We start from the raw sequence: 27,994 nt of genomic DNA, 5'->3' as shown, positions 1-27,994 counted from the left end.
AGATAGGATAATAGTCCAAGTTTATTTATAAAATATATCCCATCCTGTCAAATACTGCTAGAAAAAAGGGTTCATCTAGAAGATGTTGAGGTTAGAGCATATATTTTCATTGACAGAACTTTAGTTATTTAAACTTTTGCAATCCCATGTGAATTATCTTATCTTGTATTCCAAAAATCCCATGCTATCCACATCTATTTGGTTCCTGAGTTCAGACACTAAGAAATACAATCTTATCTAAATCAATTTGATTTTCAAGTTTCAGAAAGTAGAAAGTTTGATTTATCAGAATTGTTTTTTCCTAAATTCAGAATGTGACAAATATTTATTTTCAATGGGTTACTAGATTTGATTTGCTAATTTATAATGCTGTATTTTCATAACTGATTCTGGACAAATTGTTTTGGGTTATTCTAGTAGGTTGTAACATCAGGATTATGACAAATTTAAAAAATAGATAATTTGCTATCTCAGTCTATGTCCTAGAAGAGTTTCCTAAGACACTTCATAGATTTCACCTATAAAAATCTCTACCTTGGTGTCTTTTTTAGTGTAGCAATTTGACATTTAAAATATATTTTAAGAAAAATTTTATTTCACTTATTTATTTTTGAGAGAGTTTCACTCTTGTTGCCCAGGCTGGAGTGCAATGGCATGATCCCCGCTCACCGCAATCTCTGCCTCCCGGGTTCAAGCCTTTCTCCTGCCTCAGCCTCCTGAGTAGCCGGGATTACAGGCATGAGCCACCACGAATTTTTTGTATTTTTAGTAGAGACAGGGTTTCTCCATGTTGGTCAGGCTGGTCTCAAATCCCCGACCTCAGGTGATCCACCCGCCTCGGCCTCACAGAATGCTGAGATTACAGGCGTGAGCCACCATGCCTGGCCAGTCTTATTTTTTTAAATAAGTTTATTCTGGAGGGAGGTCTATTAAGATTTTGCACCTCCAGTTAATTCTGATGTCGTCAGCTTATTAAAAATCATAGACTTTTTCCAGATTTTCAGATATATTATAAAAATGTCTATAATACCAACTTTTAAGTTTGTTGTTTTAATTTTTTTTTTTTTTTCTGTAGAGATGAGGGGAGGGGGATCTCATTGTTACCTAGACTGGTCTTGAACTCCTGGCCTCAAGCCATTCTCCTACCTCAGCCTCCCAAAGTGCTGGAATTACAGGCATGAGCCACTGCACCCAGCCTTAAGTTTTTAAATTGAGATCAAATTCACACAGCATAATATTCACCCTTTTAAACTGTATAGTTGAGTGACCTGTAGTATATAAACAAAATTGTACAACCTTTACCCATGCCACATTTTCGTTACCCCAAATGACACAGTTCTTTTAAGTTTAAATATATAGCCATTTCAATTTCTCATATACAATATTGTTTATTTGTCATCCTTATTTCACCTCTGGAATCACTAAACTTTGTCTCCTTTTTTTTCTCTTCCATCAAATATCAATTTTGGATTCAGATCCAGTTTTTTTCTTTCAATTATTTCTGCCTTTTAAAATAATACTACCTCCTTCCTCCCACAATTCCTTTCAGCTTGTTTTAGTTCCTTGGGTTCTATTTTTTCTTCCTAGTATTACAATATATGCACAAATATTAGGTTATAAAACTTCCAATACAACTTTTACTGCCACTCACAGGTTTTTCAATTGTTTTCATTTTCATGTACATTTAAATAATGTATATATTAGGGATTTATTCCTTAACCCATGTTAATTAAGAGGGAATACTGAATTAATAATCAGATATTTGATGGTTATCCTATTGTACGGCTTCTTCTGGTCAAATAATGTTGCCAGTATGTTTTCTGCATTTTGGGGGGAAATATTAGAAAAAATTTTATAATCTCTTCCTGCTTTTTTGACAGCTGTGCTTTCTACTACTCATCATATTTTCAGGGTTTCAGATTGGTAACCTTTTATTTTTTATTTTGTAAGACAGAGTCTCGCTCTGTCACCCAGTCTGGAGCGTGCAGTGGCGCAATCTCAGCTCACTATAACCTCCAACTCCCAGGTTCAAGCAATCCTCCCACCTCAGCCTCTTGAGTAGCTAGGATTACAGGCATGCAACACCATGCCTGGCTTTTTTTTTTTTTTTTTTTTTGTATTTTTAGTAGAGACGGGGTTTCACCATGTTGGCCAGGCTGGTCTCGAACTCCTGACCTCAAGTGATCCACCCACCTTGGCCTCCCAAAGTGCTAGGATTACAGGTGTGAGCCACCGCACCCAGCCTGACTGGTATTCTTTATGTAGCATAAAAGATGAAGTCTGAACAAAGACTATGCACACATACTTTTTCTCTTCCTTTTAAAATTCCACACTGAATAATAATGATAGGGAAAGGCTTCGTTATACTCATTACAAGTGTTTCTCTTTTTCCACCATGAATTATAAATTTGCCAAAGGTAAACAACATGGTTAAAATCCTTTCCATAAATCCTAATGAAGATACTTATGATAATGAGTATATCACTGATAATAGTGGAAAACTTTTACTAAACCTGTATTATGTGATAACAGTTTGAGGTACTTTGCATTTATTAATTCATTGACTCTCACAGCAATCCAATACATACAGCCTTATTATAGATGCCTAGACATAATTTTTTAAAATACCACTAACAGCCAGGGGCGGTGGCTCACACCTATAATCCCAGCACTTTGGGAAGCCAAGGCAGGAGGATCACGAGGTCAGGAGTTCGAGAGCAGCCTGGCCAATATGGTGAAACCCCATCTCTACTAATAATACAAAAATTAGCTGGGCATGGTGGCGCGCGCCTGTAGTCCCAGCTACTCGGGAGGCTGAGGCGGAAGACTCACTTGAATTCGGGAGGCGGAGGTTGCAGTGAGCCAAGATTGCACCACTGCCCTCCAGCCTGGGCAACAGAGCGAGACTCTGTCTCAAAAAACAAAAACACCACTAATAGCTATAAGAAAAAATAATTGACCGGGCACGGTGGCTCACACCTGTAATCCCCGAACTTTGGGAGGCCGAGGCGGGTGGATCACAAGGTCAAGAGTTCAAGACCAGCCTGGCCAACATAGTGAAACCCTGTCTTTACTAAAACTACAAAAATTAGCCAGGCATGGTGGCGTGCGCCTGTAGTCTCAGATACTAGGAAGGCTGAGGCAGGAGAATCGCTTGAACCCGGGAGGCAGCAGTTGTGGTGAACAGATTGTGCCACTGCACTTCAGCCTGGGCAACAGAGTGAAACTCCGTCTCAAAAACAAAACAAAACAAAACAAAATTGATATCTGGATTGATAAATAACATTTTCATAACAGTGTTACTTTCTAGTATGGCATTGGGATTAGGATTGATGTAAAGGAACAAAACAGCTCACAAGGAGAAAATGTGGATAATTTTAGCAATTAAAATAAACGTTTTAAAAGTAAAAATAAGCATCCAATGAGGTCAGCAGTTTTTGTGTTTTTTTGAGACGGAATCTCACTCTGTCCCCCAGGCTGGAGTGCAGAGGCACCATCTCAGCTCACTGCAACCTCCGCCTCCCAGGTTCAAGCAATTCTCCTGTCTCAGCCTCCCGAGTAGCTGGGATTACAGGTACATGCCACCACGCCCAGCTAAGTAGAGACGGGGTTTCACTGTTAGCCAGGATGGCCTTAATCTTCAGACCTTATGATCCGCCCACCTCGGCCTCCCAAAGTGCTGGGATTACAGGCATGAGCCACTGTGCCCAGCCGAGGTCAGCTTTTATAGCTGCAAAAATTTAGAGGCAACCATAATGGGAATAGTCATTTTAAAGTCATTAAATATGTCATGAAAATAATAAAAATCTATATTTACTGAAATGGCACTCATGAAATCTTTGGCATGATAAAAGCAGTTAAGGGTATGGCATGCATATCATAATTACACTTTCTTAAAAAAGCAAAGTATAGCACGATTTTCTCTACCAAATTGAGAGCAGCCATCTATAAGTATGATTACAATTAATTTTGGCTTTTTAGTTTGTAATTTTTTGCTTTGTGATTTTGGCTTAACAATTAAAAATGTACATTTGTAAAATAAAAAGGCCGGCCGCAGTGGCTCACGCCTGTAATCCCAGCACTTTCGGAGGCCGAGGCGGGTGGATCACCTGAAGTCGGGAGATTGAGACCATCCTGGCTAACATGGTGAAACTCCGTCTCTACTAAAAATACAAAAAATTAGCCGGGTGTTGTGGCACATGCCTGTAATCCCAACTACTCAAAAGGCTGAGGCAGAAGAACCACTTGAACCTGGGAGGCGAAGGTTGTGACGAGCCGAGATTGCACCATTGCACTCCAGCCTAGGCAACAGGAGCGAAACTCCGTCTCAACAAAAAATAAAGCCAGGTGCAATCACTCATGCCTGTAATCCCAGCACTTTGGGAGGCTGAGGCAGGTGGATCACCTGAGGTCAGGAGTTCAAGACTATCCTGACCAACATGGAGAAACCCTGTCTCTACTAAAAATAGAAAATTAGCAGGGTGTGGTGGCACACGCCTGTGATCCCAGCTACTCAGGAGTCTGAGGCAGGAGAATTGCTTGAAGCCGGGAGGTGGAGGTTGCAGCGAGCCGAGATTGCGCCACTGCACTCCAGCCTGGGCAACAGAGTGAAACTCCGTCTCAAAAAACATATATAATAATAATAATAAAATAAAACAAAAAGACTAACATTAACTTCAAAAACAAAGTTAAACCTCCACAAGGAATTTAAAAATATTAAAGGTCACACAATTCAAACAGTGTGATACTGGTGCAAACACAAATATACAGATCAGAAAAGATAGCTCTAAAAACACAAGCAAATATAAACATGAGTATAATGCGTCACCAAGAAAGTAGAACAAAACAATGAACGAAAGAATTATAGAACAGCTGGCATCAGTATATGACTGGGGGAGAGAGGGAATGTCACTTTAGACTCCTAATTTATAACCTGGAATGAAATACATTTGGATACAAAATTTAAATACAAAGTTTTAAAAAAACTATGGAAGAGGGTAACTATGAGACATGATTTTTGGTTTAAAATATGAGGAAGGTGACAGGGGCTTTAATTTTTATTATTCATTAGTATGAATTCCCTGATGACGAATGAGATCCGAGCCACTACTAAAAGCCTTCCCACATTCCTTACAGTTATAGGGCTTTTCACCAGTGTGAATTCTCAGATGTCGAGTAAGGTTTGAGCATTTATTAAAGGCCTTTCCACATTCATTACATTCATATGGTTTTTCATCTGTATGAATTCTCTGATGCTGGAAAAGTTGTGAGTTCTGAGTAAAGGCCTTCCCACATTCAAGACATTCAAAGGGTTTCTCACCAGCGTGAATTCTCTGATGTTGACGAAGCTGTGAGCTCTGAGTAAAAGCCTTTCCACATTCCTTACAATCATAGGGTTTCTCACCAGTGTGAATTCTCTGATGATTAGTAAGTGCTGAGCCACTACTAAAGGCTTTGCCACATTCCTTGCACTCATAGGGTTTCTCACCAGTATGAATTCTCTGATGTTGAACAAGCTTTGAGCTCTGGGTAAAGGCTTTGCCACATTCCTTACATTCATAGGGTTTCTCACCTGTATGAATTCGCGCATGCTGAAAAAGTTGTGAGCTCTTAGTAAAGGCTTTCCCGCATACTTTACATTCATAAGGTTTTTCACCAGTGTGAATTCGCTGATGGTCAATAAGATTTGAGCAATAACTAAAGGCCTTCCCACATTCCTTACATTCATAGGGTTTCTTACCGGTATGGATTCTCTGATGTTGAGAAAGGTATGAGCTACAACTGAAGGCCTTTCCACATTCCTTACATTCAAAGGGTTTTTCGCCAGTATGAATTTTCAGATGCCGAGTAACATGTGAACCACAACTAAAGAATTTCCCACACTCTTTACATTCATAAGATTTTTCACCAATATGAATTCTCTGATGTTGAATAAATTGTGAGTTCTGACTAAAGGCCTTTCCACACTTCTTACATTCATAGGGTCTGTCTTCATTATTAATTATTTGATGGAGAGTAAAGAATGTCTGTTGAATAAATGTGGGCATGTATTCAGGAGTGAATATTTCTTGACTAAAATGCCCATTTGGATATCCCAGTTGTTTTGCAAGGTGGCTTCTATATTCCAAAACATCTCCAAAACTGGAGTACTCAAGGCCATGCTTTGTAAGCCCCATTATCTCCCTCTGGCATAATTCTATTTCATAAACTTCCTTCTTTAGAGATAATAACTTGGTTTCACACATTGATTCCAGATCTGAAAGAAAATAAAATGGTAAATGTTCTTTTTTTCTATTTGTGAAAAGTTAAACTTTTATAATAGAAATGGAAAAATTAAAGTAAGAATAGTATCTACTAGGTAAATGACACAGGGTTCACAAGGATATCTGTGTTATCTGAAAAAATGGACAAGAAAGACAAAGAAATCAGTAAGATAATGCAGGAAGCAGAGGAAGGTAACTACGCAAATAAGTTACTACAATGATACTCAAATATGGATGTGGATCAGAATCAACTGGAAAGGCTGGTAAATATACAATGGTTGGGCTATTTTCCATATTAAAACATAACTGGCCATAAATATCTATATAAGTATACTTTTATAGTATATATAGATACTACATATAGTATCTATATCTATATATGTCTAAGATATATCACATATCTATATAAGTATACTTGAACCTGCGGGGTGGAGGCTACAGTGAGCTGAGATCACACCACTGCACTCAAGCCTGGGTGACAGAGTGAGACTCTGTCTCGAAAAAAAACAAAAAGATGTATTTTTTTCTTCTCATCCAAGTTCATGGACTCCCTGAATTCTACCTAAAGGAATCCAAAGTTAGGAACCCCTAGAGCAAGAATGATCCTTTGCAAACATGATAATATCACTCTGCTAAATCATTCAATGGATTTACACCTCATTCGGAGTAAAATTCAAGGTCCACAAGACCCAAAATCATCTACAGGTACATCCAACTCCTATCCTGACCTGCACCCAGCATGCAAACACTCATAAGCCTGCTACTTTCCTGATCTCCTCTTCTACAATTCCCGCTTTGCTCATTCAATTTCAGCCACAATGGTGGCTGCCAAAAAGCTCTGAACTCGAGTACTTGGTTCTTCCTGTTCCCTTTGCCTGAATCTCTCCTAGCAGATATTTACATTACCTGTTCCCTCACTTCCTTCAAGTCTTCACTAAAAGAACACCTCATCAGAGAGGCCCTCTCTAGCCTCTCTTCATAGCACTTATCTATCACCCACCACCTGACATTTCATATACACATGGACATATAATAATATAGAAATATTAATATATGATATATATTTATACTATACCAATATATTAGTTACATGTAGATAAATATAAGTGATATATAATTCTAAAAATATATTTATATATTATATAATATTAATGTCATGCTAATATTGTTTTATACATATATAGTGGACATTCATGTTTATCTTCTGCTATGGTTTGAATGTCTCTCCTTCAAAATTCAGCTGTTGCCAATGTGATAGTATTAAGAGGTGGGGGCCAGACACAGTGGCTCAAGCCTTTAATCCTAGCACTTGGGAGGCCAAGGTGGGTGGATCGCTTGAACCCAGGAGTTAGAGACCAGCCTGCGCAACATGGCAAAACCCTGTCTCTACAAAAAATAGAAAAATTAGCTGGGCGTGGTGACGTGTGCCTGTGGGCCCAGCTACTCGGGAGGCTGAGGTGGGAGGATCACTTGAGCCTGGGAGGTTGAGGCTGTGGTGAGCCATGACTGTGCCGCTGCACTCTAGCCTGGGTGACAGAGTGAGACCCTGTCTCAAAAAAAAAAAAAAAAAAAATTTCCAAAAACGAAGAGGTGAGGCCTTTAAGAGATGATCGGGCTTCAAGGACCCATCCCTCAAGAATGGGTTTGGGTGCTCTTATGAAGGGGCTTGATGGAAGGAGTTGGCTCTCTTGCCCTGCTGCCTTCTGCCACACGAAGATGCAAGAAGGCCCTCATCAGAGGACAGTGCCTTGATCTTAGAATTCTTAGCCTCCAGATCTATGAGAAAATAAATGTCTGTTCTTTATAAATTACTCAATGTGAGGTATTCTGTTGTAACAGCACAAAATGGACTAAGACATTTTCTCTCTTACCCTCTAGAATGTAGGCTTCAGAAGTGCAGAACTTTAGAATGCCTTCATGAATACTACAGTCCCAGCCCTTGGACCAATGCTTGGTACATAGTAGTGCTCAATAAGTACTCTTCTGGTTCTCCTACTTCATCCCAAATCTCTCCTGCTCTGCCACCTCTTCCTTTTTAATATAGGCACAGATCCTTTTTCTTTCTTGGCCCCAACAATATCTCTATACATAGTGATTGCAGTCACTTCCAAGGCTCCACCTACTACTTCAATAGGGATTAATTCCACTTCTACATAGTTAGCCTTTGACTTTCTGCTAAACTCCTTATCTCATTTCTCTTTTATACTATTCTACTTTGTGGAAGTCATATATGTATATATTTTAGCACCACTTTTGGACCTTGAGTTTGTAAACGTAACACAATTAGTAAACTGTAGCACCTGGAAGATTCCCTTACACAAACCAGGAAATTAAAAAAAGTTCCATAAAGGAAACATTGAAGACAGTCTGATAAAACAGGTCACTGACAGGCAGCTATAATGAAAACCAGTACTTGGGCAAGGGGGGTGTGTGTGTGTGTCTGTGTGTGTGTGTGTATTCACATCTGTGTATACAGACGCAATTATATTATTTTGGGGAGTGGTAGTAGAAAACACCTGTACAAGTCTAAAAAATGCAGACGAGGGGCCGGACGCGGTGGGTCATGCCTGTAATCCCAGCACTTTGGGAGGCTGAGGCGGGTGGATCATGAGGTCAGGAGTTCAAGAACAGCCTGGCCAATATGGTGAAACCCCACCTCTACTAAAAATACAAAAATTAGCCGGGCATGGTGGCACACGCCTGTAGTCCCAGCTACTCAGGAGGCTGAGGCAGAAGAATCGCCTGAACCCAGGAGGCAGAGGTTGCAGTGAACCAAGATCGCGCCCTGCACTCCAGCCTGAGCGACGGAGCGAGACTCCGTCTCAAAAAAAAATGCAGAAGAAGAAGAAAAAGAATTAGCCAGGCATGGTGACACAGGCCTACGGTCCCAGCTACTTGGAAGGCTGAGGCAGGGAGACTGCCTAAGCCCAGAAGTTTCAGCCTACAATAAGTTATGATCATGTCACTGCACTCTAGCCTGGGTGACAGAGCCAGACCCTTTAAAAAAAAGAAAAAAAAAGAGAGAGAGTAAAAAAAGCTAGCAAGCAGCTGAATCTAAAATACGGGTAAAATAGGGTTTTTTTAGAGAAGTAAAAGGTACCTTCTGCTTGAAATTAAGAGGAGGGTTGGAGAGGAGTAGTAGAAATAGTGGTAAGTGAGGAAAAGGGCGAAACAGGTTATTTAACAACTATGCTAAAAGGACTTCATTTTCTCCACTGGCCTAGTTTCTTGATGGGAGCTTCAGGGATAACATCTCAAAGGTGCTGTTTCCTCCCTGACCAGCTGAGTTCTGACCTATCGTGACTTTCTCCTGTCCGGTCATTTCTCACTTACCTGAACACAGGCCTCTTGTAAGCTCTCTGCCAACCATCCAGGGCTCTTTCCCTTGTTCCAATAAGGAGATCACTTGAGGCTTAGGAGTGTAAAGTCCTGCTCACGAGAAAAGATATGGAACATGGTTATGCTGGGGGTAAAGGAGATCCAGTCCCTTGATGATCACAGGAAGAGATGCCACTACAGGAACAGCCAAAGAAAGATGAAGATGAAGCTTCAACCACAGCCCACTGGAGTTGCCAATTTCCCACTCTTCCTTTTCATTTCAGCTCAAACCATTTGTTTGGTAATAAAGAACAGAAATTCAGCTAGTAACCTGAAAAGCAGCTGAGAAATTCACTGTGGAAGAAGCAGACATTCCAGAGGAGAACTGGGAATCACTGGTACAGATGCCCTTACCCATTGAAACCAGATTGCTGTAGTTCTCCAACATCACATCTCTGTATAAGTCCCTCTGAACAGGGTCCAGGCAGTCCCACTCCTCCTGAGAGAAGTCTATGGACACATCACTGAACATCACTGATCCCTGAAACAATAAACATACGTATTACTTGTGTAATTAAAAAAATGTATCAGAGACTATGGTGCTTGTATTGTGGGGTAATACAAAATGAGTCATTATATTTGTGTCACTGAGAACCTGTATCTTTAGATCTCAGAAATAGATGCAAGAGTAGGAAGTTTATATTAAACAAATTCCTGACTCTGTCCATTGAAACGGCCTAGAAATAATGACTAATCCAGTAGCAACGAGCATCCCTAGAGTCTAGATTGTGGTTTATTTTCTTTTTTTTTTTTTTTGAGACAGAAATTCACTTTTGTCACCCAGACTAGAGTGCAGTGGCATGATGTCGGCTCACCACAACCTCCGCCTCCTGGGTTCAAGCAATTCTCCTGCCTCAGCCTCCCAAGTAGCGGGGATTACAGGTACGCACCACCACACCTAGCTAATTTTTGTATTTCAAGTAGAGACAGGGTTTCACCATGTTGGCCAGGCTGGTCTCAAACTCCTGACCTCAGGTGATCTGCCCTCCTCGGCCTCCCAAAGTGCTGGGATTACGGCATGAGCCACTGTAGCCAGCCTATATTGTGGTTTCTAAATATCATTTTCAAATAAAAGAAACCAAGGTTCTTTGGGAAAATAACTGATTTCACGAAATCCACAAGAGCAACTTTTACAAAATGCACAGTATGAGTCTGAATGTCTTGTTATACCAAAAAGCAAGAAAGCAACCAAAAACTGTTAGGATCATGCTGATGAGACTAGGAGGCAACTTGAAGATACTCCCACTGACCAATACTGTTACAACTTGCACGTCAAATTATTATAATTTTTTTTTGTAATAGGATTTATAAATTTAGAGTTTGAAAATCTTACAAAAGTTGGCTGGGCATGGTGGCTCATGCCTGTAATCCCAGCATTTTGGGAGGCCAAGGTGGGCTGATCGCGAGGTCAGGAGATCGAGACCATCCTGGCTAACACGGTGAAACCCTGTCTCTACTAAAAATACAAAAAAATTAGCCAGGCGTGGTGGTGGGCACCTGTGAGTCCCAGCTACTCAGGAGGCTGAGGCAGGAGAATGGCGTGAACCCGGGAGGCGGAGCTTGCACTGAGCCGAGATCGCGCCACTGCACTCCAGCCTGGGCAACAGAGCAAGACTCTGTCTCAAAAAAAAAAAAGAAAAGAAAAGAAAAGTTGTCTTAAGCCATCAAATAATTCTATCTTGACAGTGACATTGCAAAACTAACAAAATGAAGATACTAGAAATATTATGTAAAAGTACAGGGAGATGAGGCACATTTTGGGGGAAATCTAGAGAAAATGTGGTATTTGGATATTTAGATGTTTCATTTGTATTTTTGTTTCATTAGCAACCAATGCTTGAAGCACCTATTTAATAAAATAGATGTGGGCCGTGCGTGGTGGCTCATGCCTCTAATCCCAGCACTTTGGGAGGCCGAGGTGGGCGGATCACCTGAGGTCAGGAGTTCAAGACCAGCCTGACCAACATGGAGAAACCCCGTCTTTACTAAAAATACAAAATTAGCTGGGCGTGGTGACACATGCCTGTAATCCCAGCTACTTGGGAGGCTGAGGCAGGAGAATCGCTTGAACCTGGGAGGTGGAGGTTGCAGTGAGCAGAGATTGCACCATTGCACTCCAGCCTGGGCGATAAAAGCAAAACTCCGTCTCGAAAAAATAAATAAATAAAATTAAAAAAAAATAAAAAGATGTGTATTTTATTTAATAAAAAGAAAGCTTCTTCCCCTCCTCAATGTAGAAATTGGAACAAAGACATGCCAAAGCCCTATTAGGACATTTCCCATAGGATTAAAAACAAATCCCAGGCCCGGCGTGGTGGCTCACACCGGTAATCCCAGCACTTTGGGAGGCTGAGGTGGGCGGATCACGAGGTCAGGAGTTCAAGACCAGTTTGACCATCATGGTGAAACCCTGTCTCTACTAAAAATACAAAAATTAGCCAGGCGTGGTGGTGTGCGCCTGTAGTCCCAGCTACTTGGGAGTCTGAGACAGCAGAATCGCTTGAACCTGGGAGGCGGAGGTTGCAGTGAGCCAAGATGGCACCACTGCACTCCAGCCTGGCAAGAGAGCAAGACTCCATCTCAAAAAAAAAATAAAAACAGCCGGGCGCAGTGGCTCACGCCTGTAATCCCAGAACTTTGGGAGGCCAAGGCAGGCAGATCATGAGGTCAGGAGATCAAGACCATCCTGGCTAACACAGTGAAACCCTGTCTCTACTAAAAATACAAAAAAATTAGCTGGGCGTGGTGGCACGCGCCTGTAATCCCAGCTGCTCGGGAGGCTGAAGCAGGAGAATCACTTGAACCCAGGAGGCGGAGCTTGCAGTGAGCTGAGATAGCACCACTGCACTCCAGCCTGGGCGACAGAGCAAGACTCCATCTCAATAAATAAATAAATAAATAAATAAATAAATAAATACAAAAACAAATAAACAAACAAACAAAATCCCAAACTGTAGAATGCTGTAAGAGGGGACTGTATGCAAGTGTGACTAGATAATAATCTTCCAAGGAAACTTTCCATTGTTTTTGATGAATTTCCCTATTTTCTGCAGAGAAATCAAGAGGATTAAAAAAAATAAGAGAATATAATACAATAGCATTATAAAAGAGAATAATACGTGTTCACTAGGATTGGTTGCACATCAAATTATATGGACAACTGCAACGGACTGATCATATTAAAAATGTTTAATCCATGAGTTCACAACACTATTTTAAAACATTATTGGTCACTTTTGGACAAGTCTAAGAAGCCAACTCATTATTTGGAAAACTGGTAATTAAATGGAAAGAATCAAACATTCTTCTTTCCTATATGAACTGTCCTTCAGGGTAACCAAACAATTGATGAGGGAAAGTTTTACTTTATAGATAGACGTATTCCACTTAATCTATGAAGGAAGAATGACAGAATTAAAAGATCACTTGTAACCCCTAATGAATGAATCTAAAAATTATCAATAACTGGTAATATTACAAAAAGAAAGAGAACCAGATACAATGTGCATCCTAATAAAATTATGCATCATGACCTTATTTTTTTATTTTTTGAGTATTTATTTATTGAGTATCCAAGATATATTTTATTGGTATAAAACCAAAATAAGATGAGGTAATTCTCTGGTCTACCAGTTAGCTATATAGACCTATGTGAAAAAAACATTTTTGGCCGGGCGTGGTGGCTCACACCTGTAATCCCAGCACTTTGGGAAGCCAAGGTGGGTGGATCACGAGGTCAGGAGTTCAAGACCAGTCTGGCCAACATGATGAAACCCAGTCTCTACTAAAACTGAAAAAATTAGCCAGGCATGGCGGCAGCGGCCTGTAGTCACAGCTACTCGAGAGGCTGAGGCACAGAATTGCTTGAACCTGGGAGGCGGAGGTTGCAGTGAGCCGAGATCGTGCCACTGCACTCTAGCCTAGGCGACAGAGTGAGACTCCGTCTCAAAAAAAAAAAAAAAAAAAAAACCTTTTTGAGGAAAAAAGGAAAATGTTTTACTTATAAAAAAATACGAATTAGTTTTGTCAATAATTTATCTGACCAAAACAAAAATAGTTAATGTTTATCAAATAAGTAAAAAGTCAGTAATAGTGTTATAACTTCTGAAAAAATTCATAAAATGGAAAAGCAGAGAAAGATTTCTCAGGCCATCAGTTTTTCTCCTTTATTAAGGGAGAAAAAGGTCTTCATAATTCTGCTAAAAGACATCACCTAACAATGCAAGGGGTAGCCAGAGAATGTCTTAAATCTCTATCCTATTGATGAATCATCCCCTTTTGCTCGTCCTATGCAGGAAGACTATTTAAGGTCACGTTACACAGCAGCTACATGATCTGGTATAACACAACTTAATCAGTTTGCTAGTGCCTGATGCAAAAGTTCTCAACTCTTGGTCTGTGTTATGTCCAAAGTTGTCCTTCATCTAATATATTCTAAACTACCCCCATGTGATCTTAGAGCATCAATCAAAGCTACGAAAAAGATATATAAAGTTATATGTACAGTTATTTTATTTATTTTTATTTTTTTGAGATGTTGCTCAGGCTGGAGTACAGTGGTGTGATCTTGGCTCACCGCAATTTCCGCCTCCCAGGTTCAAAGATTCTCCTGCCTCAGCCTCCCAAGTAGCTGGGACTACAGGAATGTGCCACCACACCTGGCTAATTTTTTGTATTTTTAGTAGAGATGGGGTTTCACCATGTTGGCCAGCCCAGTCTCTAACTCCTGACCTCAGGTGATCCGCCCGCCTCTGCTTCCCAAAGTGCTGAGATTACAGGCATGAGCCACCGCACCTGGCGTTTTACAAATTCTTTAATAATTATTTTTCTGGTAGATTTTTCTATAATACAGATATTACCGGATAAGACTTAAAAGGTTCTTCTGAGCTCTGACAGTGTGATCCACATGACTTATGCATTGGCTGAACCATTGTAAACATCCATTATCACTGTCCTTAATTCTGAGATACAGAAAATTCGATGATTCACAGAAATTCCTTACAATCCAAACTTCCTATCCAACCTTAAATTGGACTTCTCTCCAGGATGTTCTTACAGAGTTGCAGAGATCTGTATCAGCCACCAACCCCATGATCCCCAAAGGTGCCTAAACCAGATCTTGCAGCAATCCAACATTTGGAACTACCAGCACCACACTTCATCCTATCTTACTGGAGAATGCTACTCTGTAGAGATAATCTTGGCTTGTCTATATTTCCAGCTAAGTAACTCACACCTTCAACTCACCAAATAATGGTCCAGACAGGGTAAGTTCATTTTACAAATCTATTCTTGATTCCTTGAGATAATTCATCCCCTATCATAGTCCTTGGGAAAGAGTTCAAAAAAAGAGATGCTCGGGTATTTACGGAATGAAAATATTAATGCTGGTTGATTTATAAAAATAAAAGGGATACTTAGATATGGTATAGGATTATCTAGCTAAGAAAAAATGGGGACAAGGATTCTGAAGGGGAACTCTGTTAGCCAGAAATGTCAGGATAAGGAAAGCAAATGCTCATGTCTTTTTTTTTTTTATTTTAAACTAAATGTCAGGAAGGCAAGAAAAAGCATCAACTCACCTCAGCCATGGCTTCTAGTATTGCAGATGGTTAGTCTTCCTTGAGGCCGTTCTCCTGAAAAAGGACAGTGTTCTGAGATTGCATGACTGGGGAAGTAAAACCCTCTAGAAATCACACTAGAGGTCAGATAAAACCACCTCCATATTTCTTGGTCTTAAGATACAACTCCAGTTAGTAGGAATATGGAACAAATCCTACTCCTTCCTCAATCCTACAAACCTCAGGCTTTAGCTGCAGCAAGACAAGGACCCAGATTCATTCTCCCTCATGCAAACAACCTAAGTTCGTGCCTTAGCCAAGGGATTCGGGCCAGACCTTGTCCCACCTCAGTGATGTTGCTCTGAACCCATGATTGAGCTATTATGGTCTGCCCTGAGCTACTGACCTACTATGACCCAAGACTGAGCTACCATAACCTCCTTTGCAGCCCTCAGGTCCCCAAACCAGACTCACACAAATGGTGCCCTTTGGCCAGGAACACAGTGCACTCAGATCAGAAAGACCAAAGACTTCCCTAATCAAGTCTTTTTGTTTCTCAACCCTCAAAAAGTCAACTTCCCTCACCACATGCACACACACAACACCCGCACCCACCCCTAAACACACAGGGATGCAGGGGTTACTAATTCTTCTAGCTCTGTTTTATTAAAAAATATATATATATATTTATATTTATATATATGTTCATATTTATATTTATTTATTTATATTTATATTTATATATTTATATATATTTATATTTATATATATTTATATATATTATATATATATGCTTGTAATCCCAGCTACTTGGGAGGCTGAGGCACAAAAATCCCTTGAACCTGGGAGGCAGAGGTTGCAGTGAACTGAGATTGTGCCATCGTACTCCAACCTGGGTGACAGGGTGAGACTCTGACTCAAAAAAAAAAAAAAAAAAAAAAAAAAAGCTGGGTGCGGTGGCTCACAGCCTGTAATCTCAGCATTTTGGGAGGCTGAGGCAAGTAGACCACCTGAGGTCGGGAGTTCGAGACCAGCCTGATCAACATGGAGAAACCGTCTCTACTAAAAAAAAAAAAAATACAAAATTAGCCATGCATGGTGACACATGCCTGTAATCTTAGCTACTCGGGAGGCTGAGGCAGAAGAATCACTTGAACCCAGGAGGCGGAGATTGCAATGAGCCGAGATCACACCATTGCACTCCAGCCTGGGCAACAAGAGCGAAACTCTGTCTCAAAAAAAAAAAAAAAGAAAGAAATTCAACCTTTTGCTGTTGCCAAAAGGTGAGGCTGTTTTTAAAAATATCTGTGCTGAAAGAACTCCTTTTAAGAGTCTCCTAAAAGGGGATCCCATTAGCCAACTAATGAAAACTTACACAACAATAAACAGAATACTTCTGCCGCTCCTCCACACTATGATAGAGTCTTTAACAGCTATCAGTCAGTTGAAATAGCTATGAAATGCTCTAAGTCCATAATAATATGTAAGAAAAAAATTGTTATAAAGTGCACAAAAAAGGTGGGCGAATAAAATAATTTTTTTTTACATACAATAATTAGAGAAGGATTATATATGTGTTTTTTTCTTATCCTGTTTTTATAGTTCTAGTATTAGTGGCTTGTTTCCATCTACACAAGACAAAAAGAATAAACTCGGGAACTTTGAAAAAGCCAGTTAGTCCCAGAAAAAGGAAAAACTGTACCAAAGCCAGAAGGACCCATCACAACAGTGGCCTCACACAATATCCCAAGATGAAAAGGGGATTCACTGCAGTTAGTAGACACACACAAAACCAAGTAGAAATGGGATACAATAAAATAACAAATTAGCTGAATGTTCCAAATGAGAGCTTATTGCATACTCTGGGCGGCAAGCCACCCAGGTGTTAAGGGAAGAGACCAAGGGCACAATCTGTTTTAGTATAATAAAGAAAATATATAGAATAAAAATAGTTATACTAAAAATAAATTATAATTATATATAAATATTAATCATTAGTTTGTAGCATTACTCTTTATTCCAATAATAATCTTTGTTCTACAATTATAACCTAAAAAAACCCAAGCCATACAGAGATAGAAACTAAAGGAACACAGTACAGAGATAAAAACTAAAGGGACACGATAAAAAGTGACCAAAAAACAAAAATGCGAGCCCTCTGTTATGCCCAGACAGGGCCACTAGAGGGCTCCTTGGTCTACCGGTAACGCCAGCACCTGGTAAGGCACCTGTTAGCCGACCTTGGTCTAGCGGTAGCGCCAGTAACTGGGAAGGCACCCGTTACTTAACAGACCGGGAAAAGGAGTCTCCCTTTCCCTGGGGGAGTTAAAAAACACTCTGCTCCACCATCTCTTGTAAAAAGGCCTGACGTTAGTCAGGCCCGCCCACAGCCATCCAGAGGCCTGTCTTCCTGTGATGCTGTGCTTCAGCGGTCACGCTCCTGGTCCGCTTTCATGTTCCGCCCTGTACACCTGGCTCTGCCTTCTAAATAACAGTAACAAAATTAGTTACAAATTTTGTTTGACAGTAACAAAACTAAAGTCTTTAAAATACATTAAAAAAATTATGATGTAAACTGTCCCCTCTCTCTCTCTCTGCCTCGGCTACCAAATAGGGAAGGGCCCCCTGTCTGGTGGACACGTGACTCACGCGACCTTACCGATCATTCGAGATGACTCTCACTCCATACCCTGCCCCTTTGCCTTATACACAACAAATAACAGCGCGACCAGGCATTCGGGGCCACTACCGGTCTCTATGTCTTGGTGATAGTGGTCCCCCAGGCCCAGCTGTCTTTTTTCTTCTATCTCTGTCTTGGGTCTTTATTTCTACAATCTCTCGTCTCCACACACAAAGAGAAAATCCCACAGGCCCTGCAGGGCTGGTATCGCCTAGGAAGTAAACATTCTATTAGCAATATTAAACCCCTAATAATTACATAGTGATATTAACAAGGGAGATTTAAGTTTTTTAAAAAATGCCCGGCCAGATGGCTGGGCACGGTGGCTCATGGCTGTAATCCCAGCACTTTGGGAGGCCGAGGCAGGCTGATCAACCGAGGTCGGGAGTTCAAGACCAGCCCGACCAACACAGAGAAACCCCGTCTCTACTAAAAATACAAAATTAGCCGGGCATGGTGGTACATGCCTGTAACCCCAGCTACTAGGGAGGCTGAGGCAGGAGAATCGCTTGAACCTGGGAGGCGGAGGTTGCGGTGAGCCGAGATCGCGCCATTGCACTCCAGCCTGGGCAACAAGAGCGAACCTCTGCCTCAAAAAAAAAAAAAAAAGCCTGGCTGGATGCAGTGGCTCATGCCTGTAATCCCAGCACTTTGGGAGGCTGAGGCGGGCAGATCACGAGGTCAACAGATCAAGACCATCCTGGCCAACATGGTGAAATTCTGTCTTTACTAAAAATACAAAAATTAGCTGGGCATGGTGATGCACGCCTGTAGTCGCAGCTACTTGGGAGGCTGAGGCAGGAGAACCAGGAGGCAGAGGTTGCAGTGAGCTGAGATCGTACCACTGCATTCCAGCCTGGCAACAGAGCAAGACTACTTCTCAAAAAAAGAATAAATAAATAAATTTTAAAAATACGACTACCCCAGGTCAATATATCTTATAGTGAAACTGCAGATTTCACCATGCAAAAATTTAAAGCACACATCTTGTCCAATAAATGAACTTACAAAAATTAAAATCTGTATTAAAAATAGAAACTTACATGTCTGTTGAAGTATAAAAAGGGACTCAGTCTCATGATCAACAGCTTAGGAAACTTAAATGCACATTACTAAGTGAAAGAAGCCAATTCAAAAAGACTACACACTGTATGATTACAACATTCTGGAAAAGGCAAAACTATGGAGACAATAAAAAGATTAGGAGTTGACAGGGAGGGAGGATCAGTCAGGGCACAGAGGCCTTTTAGAGCAATGGAATTAATGTGGATGACATCATAATGGAGATAAATGTCATTATACATTTGTCCAAACCCCTGGATGTGTAACACCAGGAGTGAACCCTCATGTAAACTATAGACTCAGAGTGGTAATGATGTGTCCATGTGGGTTCATTAGTTGTAATAAATGTACCACTCTGGTGGGGGATGTTGATGATGGGGGAGACCATATGTGTGGGGGAAAGACGTATATGGGAAATCTCTGTACCTTCTGCTCAATTTTACTGTGAACCTAAAAGTACCCTAAAAAATAAAGCATATTAAAACAAATAAACAACAACAAAAAAGTAAGTCCTGTCACATGCTACATGTTTGAACCCTGAGGACATTATGCTAAGTCAGGGATTCAAGCAATGTATTTATAAATAACTGGTGGCTCAAAGAATAAAGTGCAATGGAAGTTAAAAATATTTTACGAGGTCAGGAGATCGAGACCATACTGGGCAACATGGTGAAACCCTGTCTCTACTAAAATACAAAAAAAAAAAATTAGTTAGGCATGGTGGTGCGCGCCTGTAGTCCCAACTACTTGGGAGGCTGAGGCAGGGGAATCACTTGAACCCAGGAGGCAGAGGTTGCAGTGAGCTGAGATCGCACCATTGCACTCCAGCCTGGTGACAAGAGCGAGACTCCTTCTCAAAAAAAAAAAAAAAAATTAAACTGAATGATAATAAAAAATAACATGTCAAGCTAATTTATCAAAGCATTTAACTAATTCATTATTATATTGTATCCCGTTACTACTTGGGTTTGTGTGTGTCTACTGACTAACTGCAGCGAATCCCCTTTCTATCTTGGGGTATTGTGACTGGAAAGAAGCCAGTCACAAAAAGACAAATACTATTATATATGATTCCACTTACAGAGGTATCTAAGGTAGTCAAACTCATAGAAACAGAAAGTAGAACAGTGACTGCCAGGGGCTGGGGAAAGAGGGAAATGGGACATTGTAGCTTAATAGTTATAATTCAGTTTGCAAGATGAAAAAGTTCTAAAGATCTGTTGTACAATATGAATATACTTAACACTGGAACGTACATTTAAAAATGATTAGCTTGGTGTGGTGGTTCACACCTGTAATCCCAGCACTTTGGGAGGCCAAGGCAGGTGGATCACCTGAGGTCGGGAGTTCGGGACCAGCCTGACCAACATGGAGAAACCCTGTCTCTACTAAAAATACAAAATTACCTGGGCTTGGTGGCGCATGCCTGTATTCCCAGCTACTCAGGAGGCTGAGGCAGGAGATCACTTGAACCTGGGAGGCAGAGGTTGCAGTGAGCCAAGATCGCACCATTGCACTTCAGCCTGGGCAACAAGATCAAAACTCATCTCAAAAAAAAAATTATTAAGATGGCCAGGCGTAGTGGCTCATGCCTGTAATCCCACCACTTTGGGAGGCCAAGGCAGGTGATCACGAGGTCAAGAGTTCAAGACCAGCCTGACCAACATGGTGAAACCCCGTCTCTACTAAAAACACAAAAATTAGCCAGGCATGGTGGCACCCACCTGTAATCCCAGCTACTCAGGAGGCTGAGGCAAGAGAATCGCTTGAACCCGGGAAGCAGAGGCTGCAGTGAGCTGAGATCATGCCACTGCACTCCAGCTTGGGCAACAGAGTGAGACTCTGTCTAAAAAAAAAAACAAAGATTAAGATGGTAAATTTTACATTGTCTTTTATACCACAATTAAAATGAAAACAAAATCATTGGAAAAAAAAAAAAAGCTAGCCGGGCATGGTGGCACATTGTCTGTAGTCCCAGCTACCCGGGAGGCTGTGATGGGACAATCACCTGAGCCTGGGAGGTCGAGTTTGCAGTGAGCTGTGACTGCACCACTGCACTCCAGCCTGGGTGACAGAGTGAGAGGCCCGTCTCTAAAAAAAAGAAAAAAACAAAAAACCAGAAAAATCTACATGTTCAATGAAGTATAAAAAGGGACCCAGTATAATGATCAGTGGCTCAGATTCCAATGAGCTTATTTTGTGGAACCAAGTCCCAGGTACCAAACACTAATTAATTAATTGAGCCCTCAGCCTTTAAGTTAAGTCTGTGGTTGGTTTAATTTTCCTCTTATCAGATATTGGCAATTTTTGCGTTACTTCATATTTTAAGTTTTGTTAGAGATTAATTTTATTAATTCCCAAAAATAAGCTTTTGCCTTTGTTAGTTTTCTTCACTGTACATTCATTTTGTATTTCAATATATGTTCGTTATGTACATCAAAACACGTATACCTTAAATGTATGCAATACAAAATAAACTAAAAATTTTATATTTGGGCTTTTATTCTTATTATTTCCTAGATTTTAATTTTGGGGGTTTAACTTTCTAGACTTTTCCTTAGCTTCTTGAGATGAATACATAGATCATTAATTTTTCAACATTAATTTTTTTCTTTTTTTTTTTTGAGATGGAGCCTCACTCTGCCACCCAGGCTGGAGTGCAGTGGCACGATCTTGGCTCACTGCAACCTCTGCCTCCCAGGTTCAAGCAACTCTCTGCCTCAGCCTCCTGAGTAGCTGAGATTACAGGTGCCCGCCACCATACCTGGCTACTTTTTTTTGTATTTTTAGTAGAGATGGGGTTTCACCATCTTGGCCAGGCTAGTCTTGAACTCCTGATCTTGTGATCCACCCACCTGGGCCTCCCAAAGTGCTGGGATTACAGGTGTGAGCCACTGCGCCCGGCCAACATTCATTTTTTTCTAACATATGCATTTACAGCTATATATTTTCCTCATATTCAGGTTTAGAAACATAATTTTGGTATGTTATTTTTCATTATCACTCAGTTTAAAATCTTTTAAATATCTATCACAATTTATTCTTTGAGTCACCAGTTATTTATAAATACATTGCTTAAATCCCAAACATTGGGATATTTCTTTAATTTTTGTTTTTTTAAATTTAGAAATGGGATCTTGCTATATTGCCCAGGGTGGCCTAAAACTTCTGGGTTCAAGCAATCCTCCTGCCTCGGTTTCCTAAAGCGCTGGGATTACAGGCATGAGTCACCACACCTGGCTGGGATATTTCTAATTATCTTCTTGTTATTGACTTCTAGCTTAACCTACAGTGGTCAGGAAAGTTACAGTATTATTTCATTCCTTTGAAATTTATTGAGACTCCCTTTGTGGCCCAGCATATGATCAATTTGGATAAATGTCTCATATGCATTTGAAAAGCAAGTATATTATGTAGTTGTAAGGTACACTGTTCTATACATATCAATCAGGTCAAGCTTGTCAATCACACTGTTCAAATACCATATAGCTTTATTGGGTTTGTCACTTGTTCTATCAGCTATTGAGAAGAGTGCTAAAAACTCCCCACTAAGATTGTGATTTATCTACGACTTCTTTTAGTTATGTCAAATATATTTGAAGCCATTTTATGAAGGCATATAAATTCAGAACTGTTATATCTTACTGGTTAATTGATCTTTTTATTATAAACTATTCCTCTTTATCTCTAGTAAAGCTTCTTGTTGTAAAATCTATTCTTGTCATAAAGTCTACACTGCAGTTTGGAATATAGATTGATACCACTATTTCAGAAAACTCTCAGTATCTATTAGAGCTGAACATATACAGAAACCATGACCCAGCAATTTCACTCCTAGAAATACACCCAAGACAAATGCATTCATATGTGCACCAAAAGACATGTAAAAGAATGTTCCCGGCAGCGTTTTTCGTAACAGCCTCAATATGAAATCAAATGCCAATCAATAATGGAATGGATAAGTAAAATGTGTTATATTCGGCCGGGCACGGTGGCTCACACCTGTAATCCCACCACTTTAGGAGGCCGAGGCGGGCGGATCACCTGAGGTCAGGAGTTTGAGACCAGCCTGGCTAACATGGTGAAACCCCGTTTGTATTAAAAATACAAAAAATTAGCTGGGTGTGGTGGCGTGCGCCTGTAATCTCAGCTACTCGAGAGGTTGAGGCAGGAGAATCGCTTGAACCCAGGAGGTGGAGGTTGTGGTGAGCAGAGATGGTGCCATTGTACTCCACCTTGGGCAACAAGAGCAAAACTGTCTCAAAAACAAAAGTGTTATATTCATACAACACAATTTTAAACAGCAATAATAATGTGTTCACTATATTCATTATATCACCTATAACTAACGTGCAGCAACATGGATGAATTTTATATATTTATACTACATATTACTACAGAACACATTCATATTACATATGAAATATAATATTGAGCAAAAGAAGCCAAGCATCATCTCCAAGTGAAACTGACAGTAGGAAAAAAAAGTGAAAAAAAAAGAAGCCAAGCAAAATTCAAGTATAGGTAAAATTAGTCTATGGCTATAGAAGACAAACTATTAGTTCTCTTTGGGAGAAGTGGGTAGTTAGTGAACTGGACAAGACTTGGGCTTCTGTAATGCCAGTTATGTTTTATTTCCTTATCAGATTTGAGATCCGGTCAAAGGAATATGCTTTTTTTTTTTTTTTTTTTTTGAGACAGAGTCTTGCTCTGTCGGCCAGGCTGGAGTGTGGTGGCACAATCTTGGCTTATTGCAAGCTCCACCTCCCAGGTTCACGCAATTCTCCCGCCTCAGCTTCCCAAGTAGCTGGGACTATAGGCGCCCACCACCACGCCCAGCTAATTTTTTTTTTTTTTTTAGTAGAGACGGGGTTTCACCGTAGCCAGGATGGTCTTGATCTCCTGACCTCATGATCTGCCTGCCTTGGCCTCCCAAAGTGCTGGGATTACAGGCATGAGCCACCGCGCCCAGCCCGGAATATGCTCACTTTTATACAAGTCATCAGGTCATATACCTTGATTTTGTACTTTTCAGAATGTATGGTATATATATATATATATATATATATATATATTTGAGACAGGGTCTTGCCCTGTTGCCCAGGATGGAAGGCAGTGGTGCAATCGCGGCTCACTGCAGCCTCAACCTCCCTAGGTTCAAGCAATCCTCCCACCTTATCCCCTGAATACCTGGGACAATAGAAGCATGTAACCGTGCCTGGTTAATTTTTGTACTTTTTGTAGAGATGGGGTTTTACCATCTTGCCCGGGCTTGTCTCAAACTCCTGGGCTCAAGCGATCTGCCCAATAGGCCTCCCAAAGTGCTGGGATTACAGGCATGAGTCACCATGCCTGGCCCCAGAATGTATGTTATACTTTTAAAACAACATGATATATCATGGTATCAGCAGATTCATTAAAGATTAGAATACCAAATGACCATGTGTTAGAATACAAGAAGACTATAATGTTTATAAGCTGCCGGTAGGAATTTAATTTATAAAACTATATTGTAGATCAGTTCAGCATTATCTAGGAAATTTAAAGATGCAAAACATACTGTATGGCCCAGCAATTCCTTCATACACTTATATCCTACAAAGGTATGCATATATACCGGTATACTTGTAAAAACATTTTCACAGCAGCCCTGTCATACAGGAAATAACCAACGTCTGAACTGCAGCTATGTATAGCAGCGAGAGTGAGGCTAACAAATATAGTATTTTATAAGAAAGGCAAGACTCAAAACAACATCATACAGTACAATTTAATTTATATAGTGTTAAAAAGGCAAAACTAAACTATATTGTTTAGGGATAAGCAGATATGTGGTAAAAAACAAAACAAAACTTTTTTTAAAAAGTCAAGAAGAAAATAACGATTATCAAAGTCAGGATAAGTGTTACCTAAAGAGGGGGGTAGGATAAGTTTATTCTGGGGAAAGGACTAGCGGGCTTTTCTGGACTGCTGAAGCAAGTTTTTGTTATGCTGAGGGTCTCTTTATAATTACTTCTTAAACTATACATCTATATTTTAACTATTTTTCTGTATTACATAATATAAAGGGATTAAACAACAACAACAAAAAACAAATATAGGCCAGGAGCAGTGGCTCACACCTGTAAACCCAGCACTTTGGGAGGCCTCACCTGAGGTCAGGAGTTCAAGAACAGCCTGGCCAACATAGTGAAACCCCATCTCTACAAAAATATAAAAATTAGCCAGGCATGATGGCAGGTGCCTGTAATCACAGCTACTCGGGAGGCTGGAGCGGGAGAATTGCTTGAACTCGGGAGGCGGGAGGTTGCAGTGAGCTGAGATCTAGCCATTGCACTCCAGCCTGGGTGCGCTGAGAACGCGCCTCTGCACTCCAGCCTGGGCAACAGAGCGAGACTCCGTCTCAAGAAAAAAAAAAAAAAAAAAAGAGAAAACCAAATATAAGAACCATACATAATTTTTAGTGAAAATACAAGATATGAAATGGTAAATGTCATAAGATTCCAATCTTGAAAATAATGTATATGTGCATAGGAAACTTACTAGAAGGAAATAGATCAAAATATTACTGGGTTATTTCTGGGTAGTAGATTTGCTGCTTGTAACTCCCTATTTTCTAAATTCTTTGGAATTGTGTGGGTGGGTGTGTGTGAGACAGAGGAGGGGAGAGTGTGTGTGTGTTTAAAAAAACAAAACTTTAGTACACTGGGAAAACTGTTCTATTTTCTAAATTAATAAGTGAACATTTTGTAGAAAGAAGTAACAGACTACTGGGCTCTCTGCGTCCACTCCAAGGCTTCTCATCATTTTCTTGAATAGAAACTTGTAAGAACTAGGTCACTTGTTGACTCTATGTTAACCACGACTATCCAGAGAAGAGAAGCAAAAAGGAAACCCAATGCACCTTGTATTTGGTTTGGTCAACAGCCATTCCTCCTCTGGGTAACTCTCTTGAGGAGAGCAGAGCTGAAGAAGAAAGGAATGATGAGATGCCAGGCCTTTCTTGTGGCCCAGACTAAGCGGATCAGAGGTCATTTTGGATCTACAGCTACTATCTATGGAGAGAAGAAGGGATGGGGGAGGTCAGAGAAGTGTAGGCGGCCCGGCGTGGTGGCTCACGCCTGTAATCCCAGCACTTTAGGAGGCCGAGGCAGGCGGATCACCTGAGGTGGGGAGTTCGAGACCAGCCTGACCAACACGCAGAAACCCCGTCTCTACTAAAAATACAAAATTAGCAGGGCGTGGTGACACACGCCTGTAATCCCAGCTACTAGGGAGGCTGAGGCAGGAGAATCGCTTGAACCGGGGAGGCGGAGGTTGCGGTGAGCCGAGATTGCGCCATTGCACTCCAGCCTGGGCAACAACAGCGAAACTCCGCCTTAAAACAAAACAAAACAAAAACAGAGAAGTGTAGGCTGTCATGAGCATTCTTGGTATCAGAGGGGTGAGGTCTCTCCTCTCGAGAATCTGTCCTGACCTCACAGGGAGAGCTGGAGTCACAAAGACAGTCACAAGCACCCCCTACCCAATGCTGCAGTCACCCAGCCACCATGGGGACCCACACAGACCTCCACAGGCACGCCTCACCCAAACAATAACACTATATATGGTCACACAATCATTGTCCCACATCTACCTTGAGGATAAGTTACACTCGCATGTTTACAGACCCCTCAAACATAGCACCATTCAAAACCAGAGTGCTATAGATAGTCACAATACCACACGCACTACTGAGCCACACAAAGTTACAGTTCCCCCCTCCCCAGGACCCCTATTGAGCACTACACACAATCACACATTCAAAATAACACAATGACCACTAGGACACACATGTCACCCCGGCACGATTACACGCACTTTCCAACCGCAGACACAGTGCTACATAAAGTTACATGGTCACACTCTCACATTCTCACGTTACTGGGTTATTTCTGGGTAGTAGATTTACTCAGTAAGGCATCCAGTACACTTAAGTGCTGCTAACAGTCATACAAACACAATTACACACACCCCTCAGACTAACACACAGTCACAGCCTCATCAGATTCTCTCCACACAAACACCCTCCACAATGTCACGCAAAGTTACACAGCCACACACAACCACAGTCCCAACACCGGACACAGTCATACCTACACATACAGCCTTACATTGTTACAATTACACAACTACAACGAGGATATACAATCACACCCGCGCACACAGCGAGGCACAGTCACATAAGGTCACACTCACACACGGAAGCCCACGCCTCGCGCCCGCCTCCCCACCACCCCCTCTATCAGCCCGACCAACTCATACATGCCCGACACTCCAGACCAGCCTGGTCAGTCCCTTCAAACTCCCATGCACGTACCTGCGGGCCCCAGCTGAGCCCGCAAGACCCAGGCCGCTCACCGCGCACTTCCCCTACCCTTGAGGCCGAGGGTCCAGCAGGCAAATGAAGGGGCTGCCCTGGACTCGCGGGGGCCTCTGGGAAATACAGTCCGGAGTAGTACCGCGCCGAGAAGATGGCGCCTGTTTTTTCGGGTTCTTGCAGCTGCACAGCTCGGGGACATCCCTGCTTCGCACTCCGAACCGCTACCCCGCGTCTCCGTGATCCAGACACAGGCTCAGAGTGAAACTGCCGTAGGACGCTGGCCCTGCACGCTGAAGACAATCTTCCTCCATGGTACCGGCCAACCCCAGGGAGTTCCCTGAGAAACAGGAAAAGGTCGCCAGCTTCGGGCCAGAAGTTGATTAGAGCCGCAAGGATTTTTGGGAACTGTAGTCTAGAGCAGGAAGGGGTGAGGCGCTGGGGCAAGTGGAAGGAGGTCGCTTAAATGACTTTCTGCCCCAAGCCGACCCACAGTGCAGAACGCACCCAGGACACCGGACTCTACTAGGCGTTATAACGCTCTCTGAGAATGCTAGACTGACTAAATCGTCATTTTTGCCTTCATCCGTGGATAAGCCACATACTGTATGACTGCATTTATATGAAATATTTAAAATAGTCAAATCTACGGAAAAGGAGTAAGTTAGAGTTTTTTAGGACTAGCAAGATT

The 27,994-nt window shown here is 41.3% G+C and overlaps 2 protein-coding genes across 6 annotated transcripts in view; one reads left to right on the top strand and one right to left on the bottom strand.

The window, feature by feature from the left end:
* ZNF585B (zinc finger protein 585B) overlaps nt 1–27,994 on the top strand; it is a 66,792-nt gene that overhangs the window by 2,926 nt on the left and 35,872 nt on the right. The window contains exon 1 of one of the 2 annotated variants that reach the window (XM_055103097.2): nt 26,472–27,962. The exons of the other annotated variant lie outside the window; for it this stretch is intronic. The gene's annotated coding sequence lies outside the window, so the exon portion shown is untranslated. Of the gene's footprint in view, nt 1–26,471; nt 27,963–27,994 lie in introns of those variants that run through there. 2 annotated transcript variants of the gene reach the window in all.
* On the bottom strand, nt 4–27,541 carry ZNF383 (zinc finger protein 383). Of its 4 annotated transcripts, none has more exons than XM_055103108.2 (6): nt 27,304–27,541; nt 25,849–25,999; nt 15,224–15,277; nt 9,996–10,122; nt 9,597–9,692; nt 4–6,256 (listed from the first exon to the last, which is right to left on the bottom strand). In XM_055103108.2, exons 3-6 carry the CDS (start codon nt 15,230–15,232, stop codon nt 5,061–5,063), a joined length of 1,428 nt encoding a protein of 475 aa, XP_054959083.1. In that variant the 5' UTR covers nt 15,233–15,277; nt 25,849–25,999; nt 27,304–27,541; the 3' UTR covers nt 4–5,060. The 4 variants fall into 4 exon arrangements, with proteins under 4 accessions (XP_054959083.1, XP_054959084.1, XP_034802604.1 ...); XM_055103109.2 differs by lacking the exon at nt 25,849–25,999 and adding an exon at nt 20,669–20,790 and having other exon boundaries at nt 27,304–27,373; XM_034946713.3 differs by lacking the exon at nt 25,849–25,999 and having other exon boundaries at nt 27,361–27,486.

The sequence above is a fragment of the Pan paniscus genome, chromosome 20 (genome assembly GCF_029289425.2).
Source record: "Pan paniscus chromosome 20, NHGRI_mPanPan1-v2.0_pri, whole genome shotgun sequence".
Classification (NCBI taxonomy): domain Eukaryota; kingdom Metazoa; phylum Chordata; class Mammalia; order Primates; family Hominidae; genus Pan; species Pan paniscus.
This window is presented reverse-complemented; position numbering and strand designations above follow the sequence as displayed.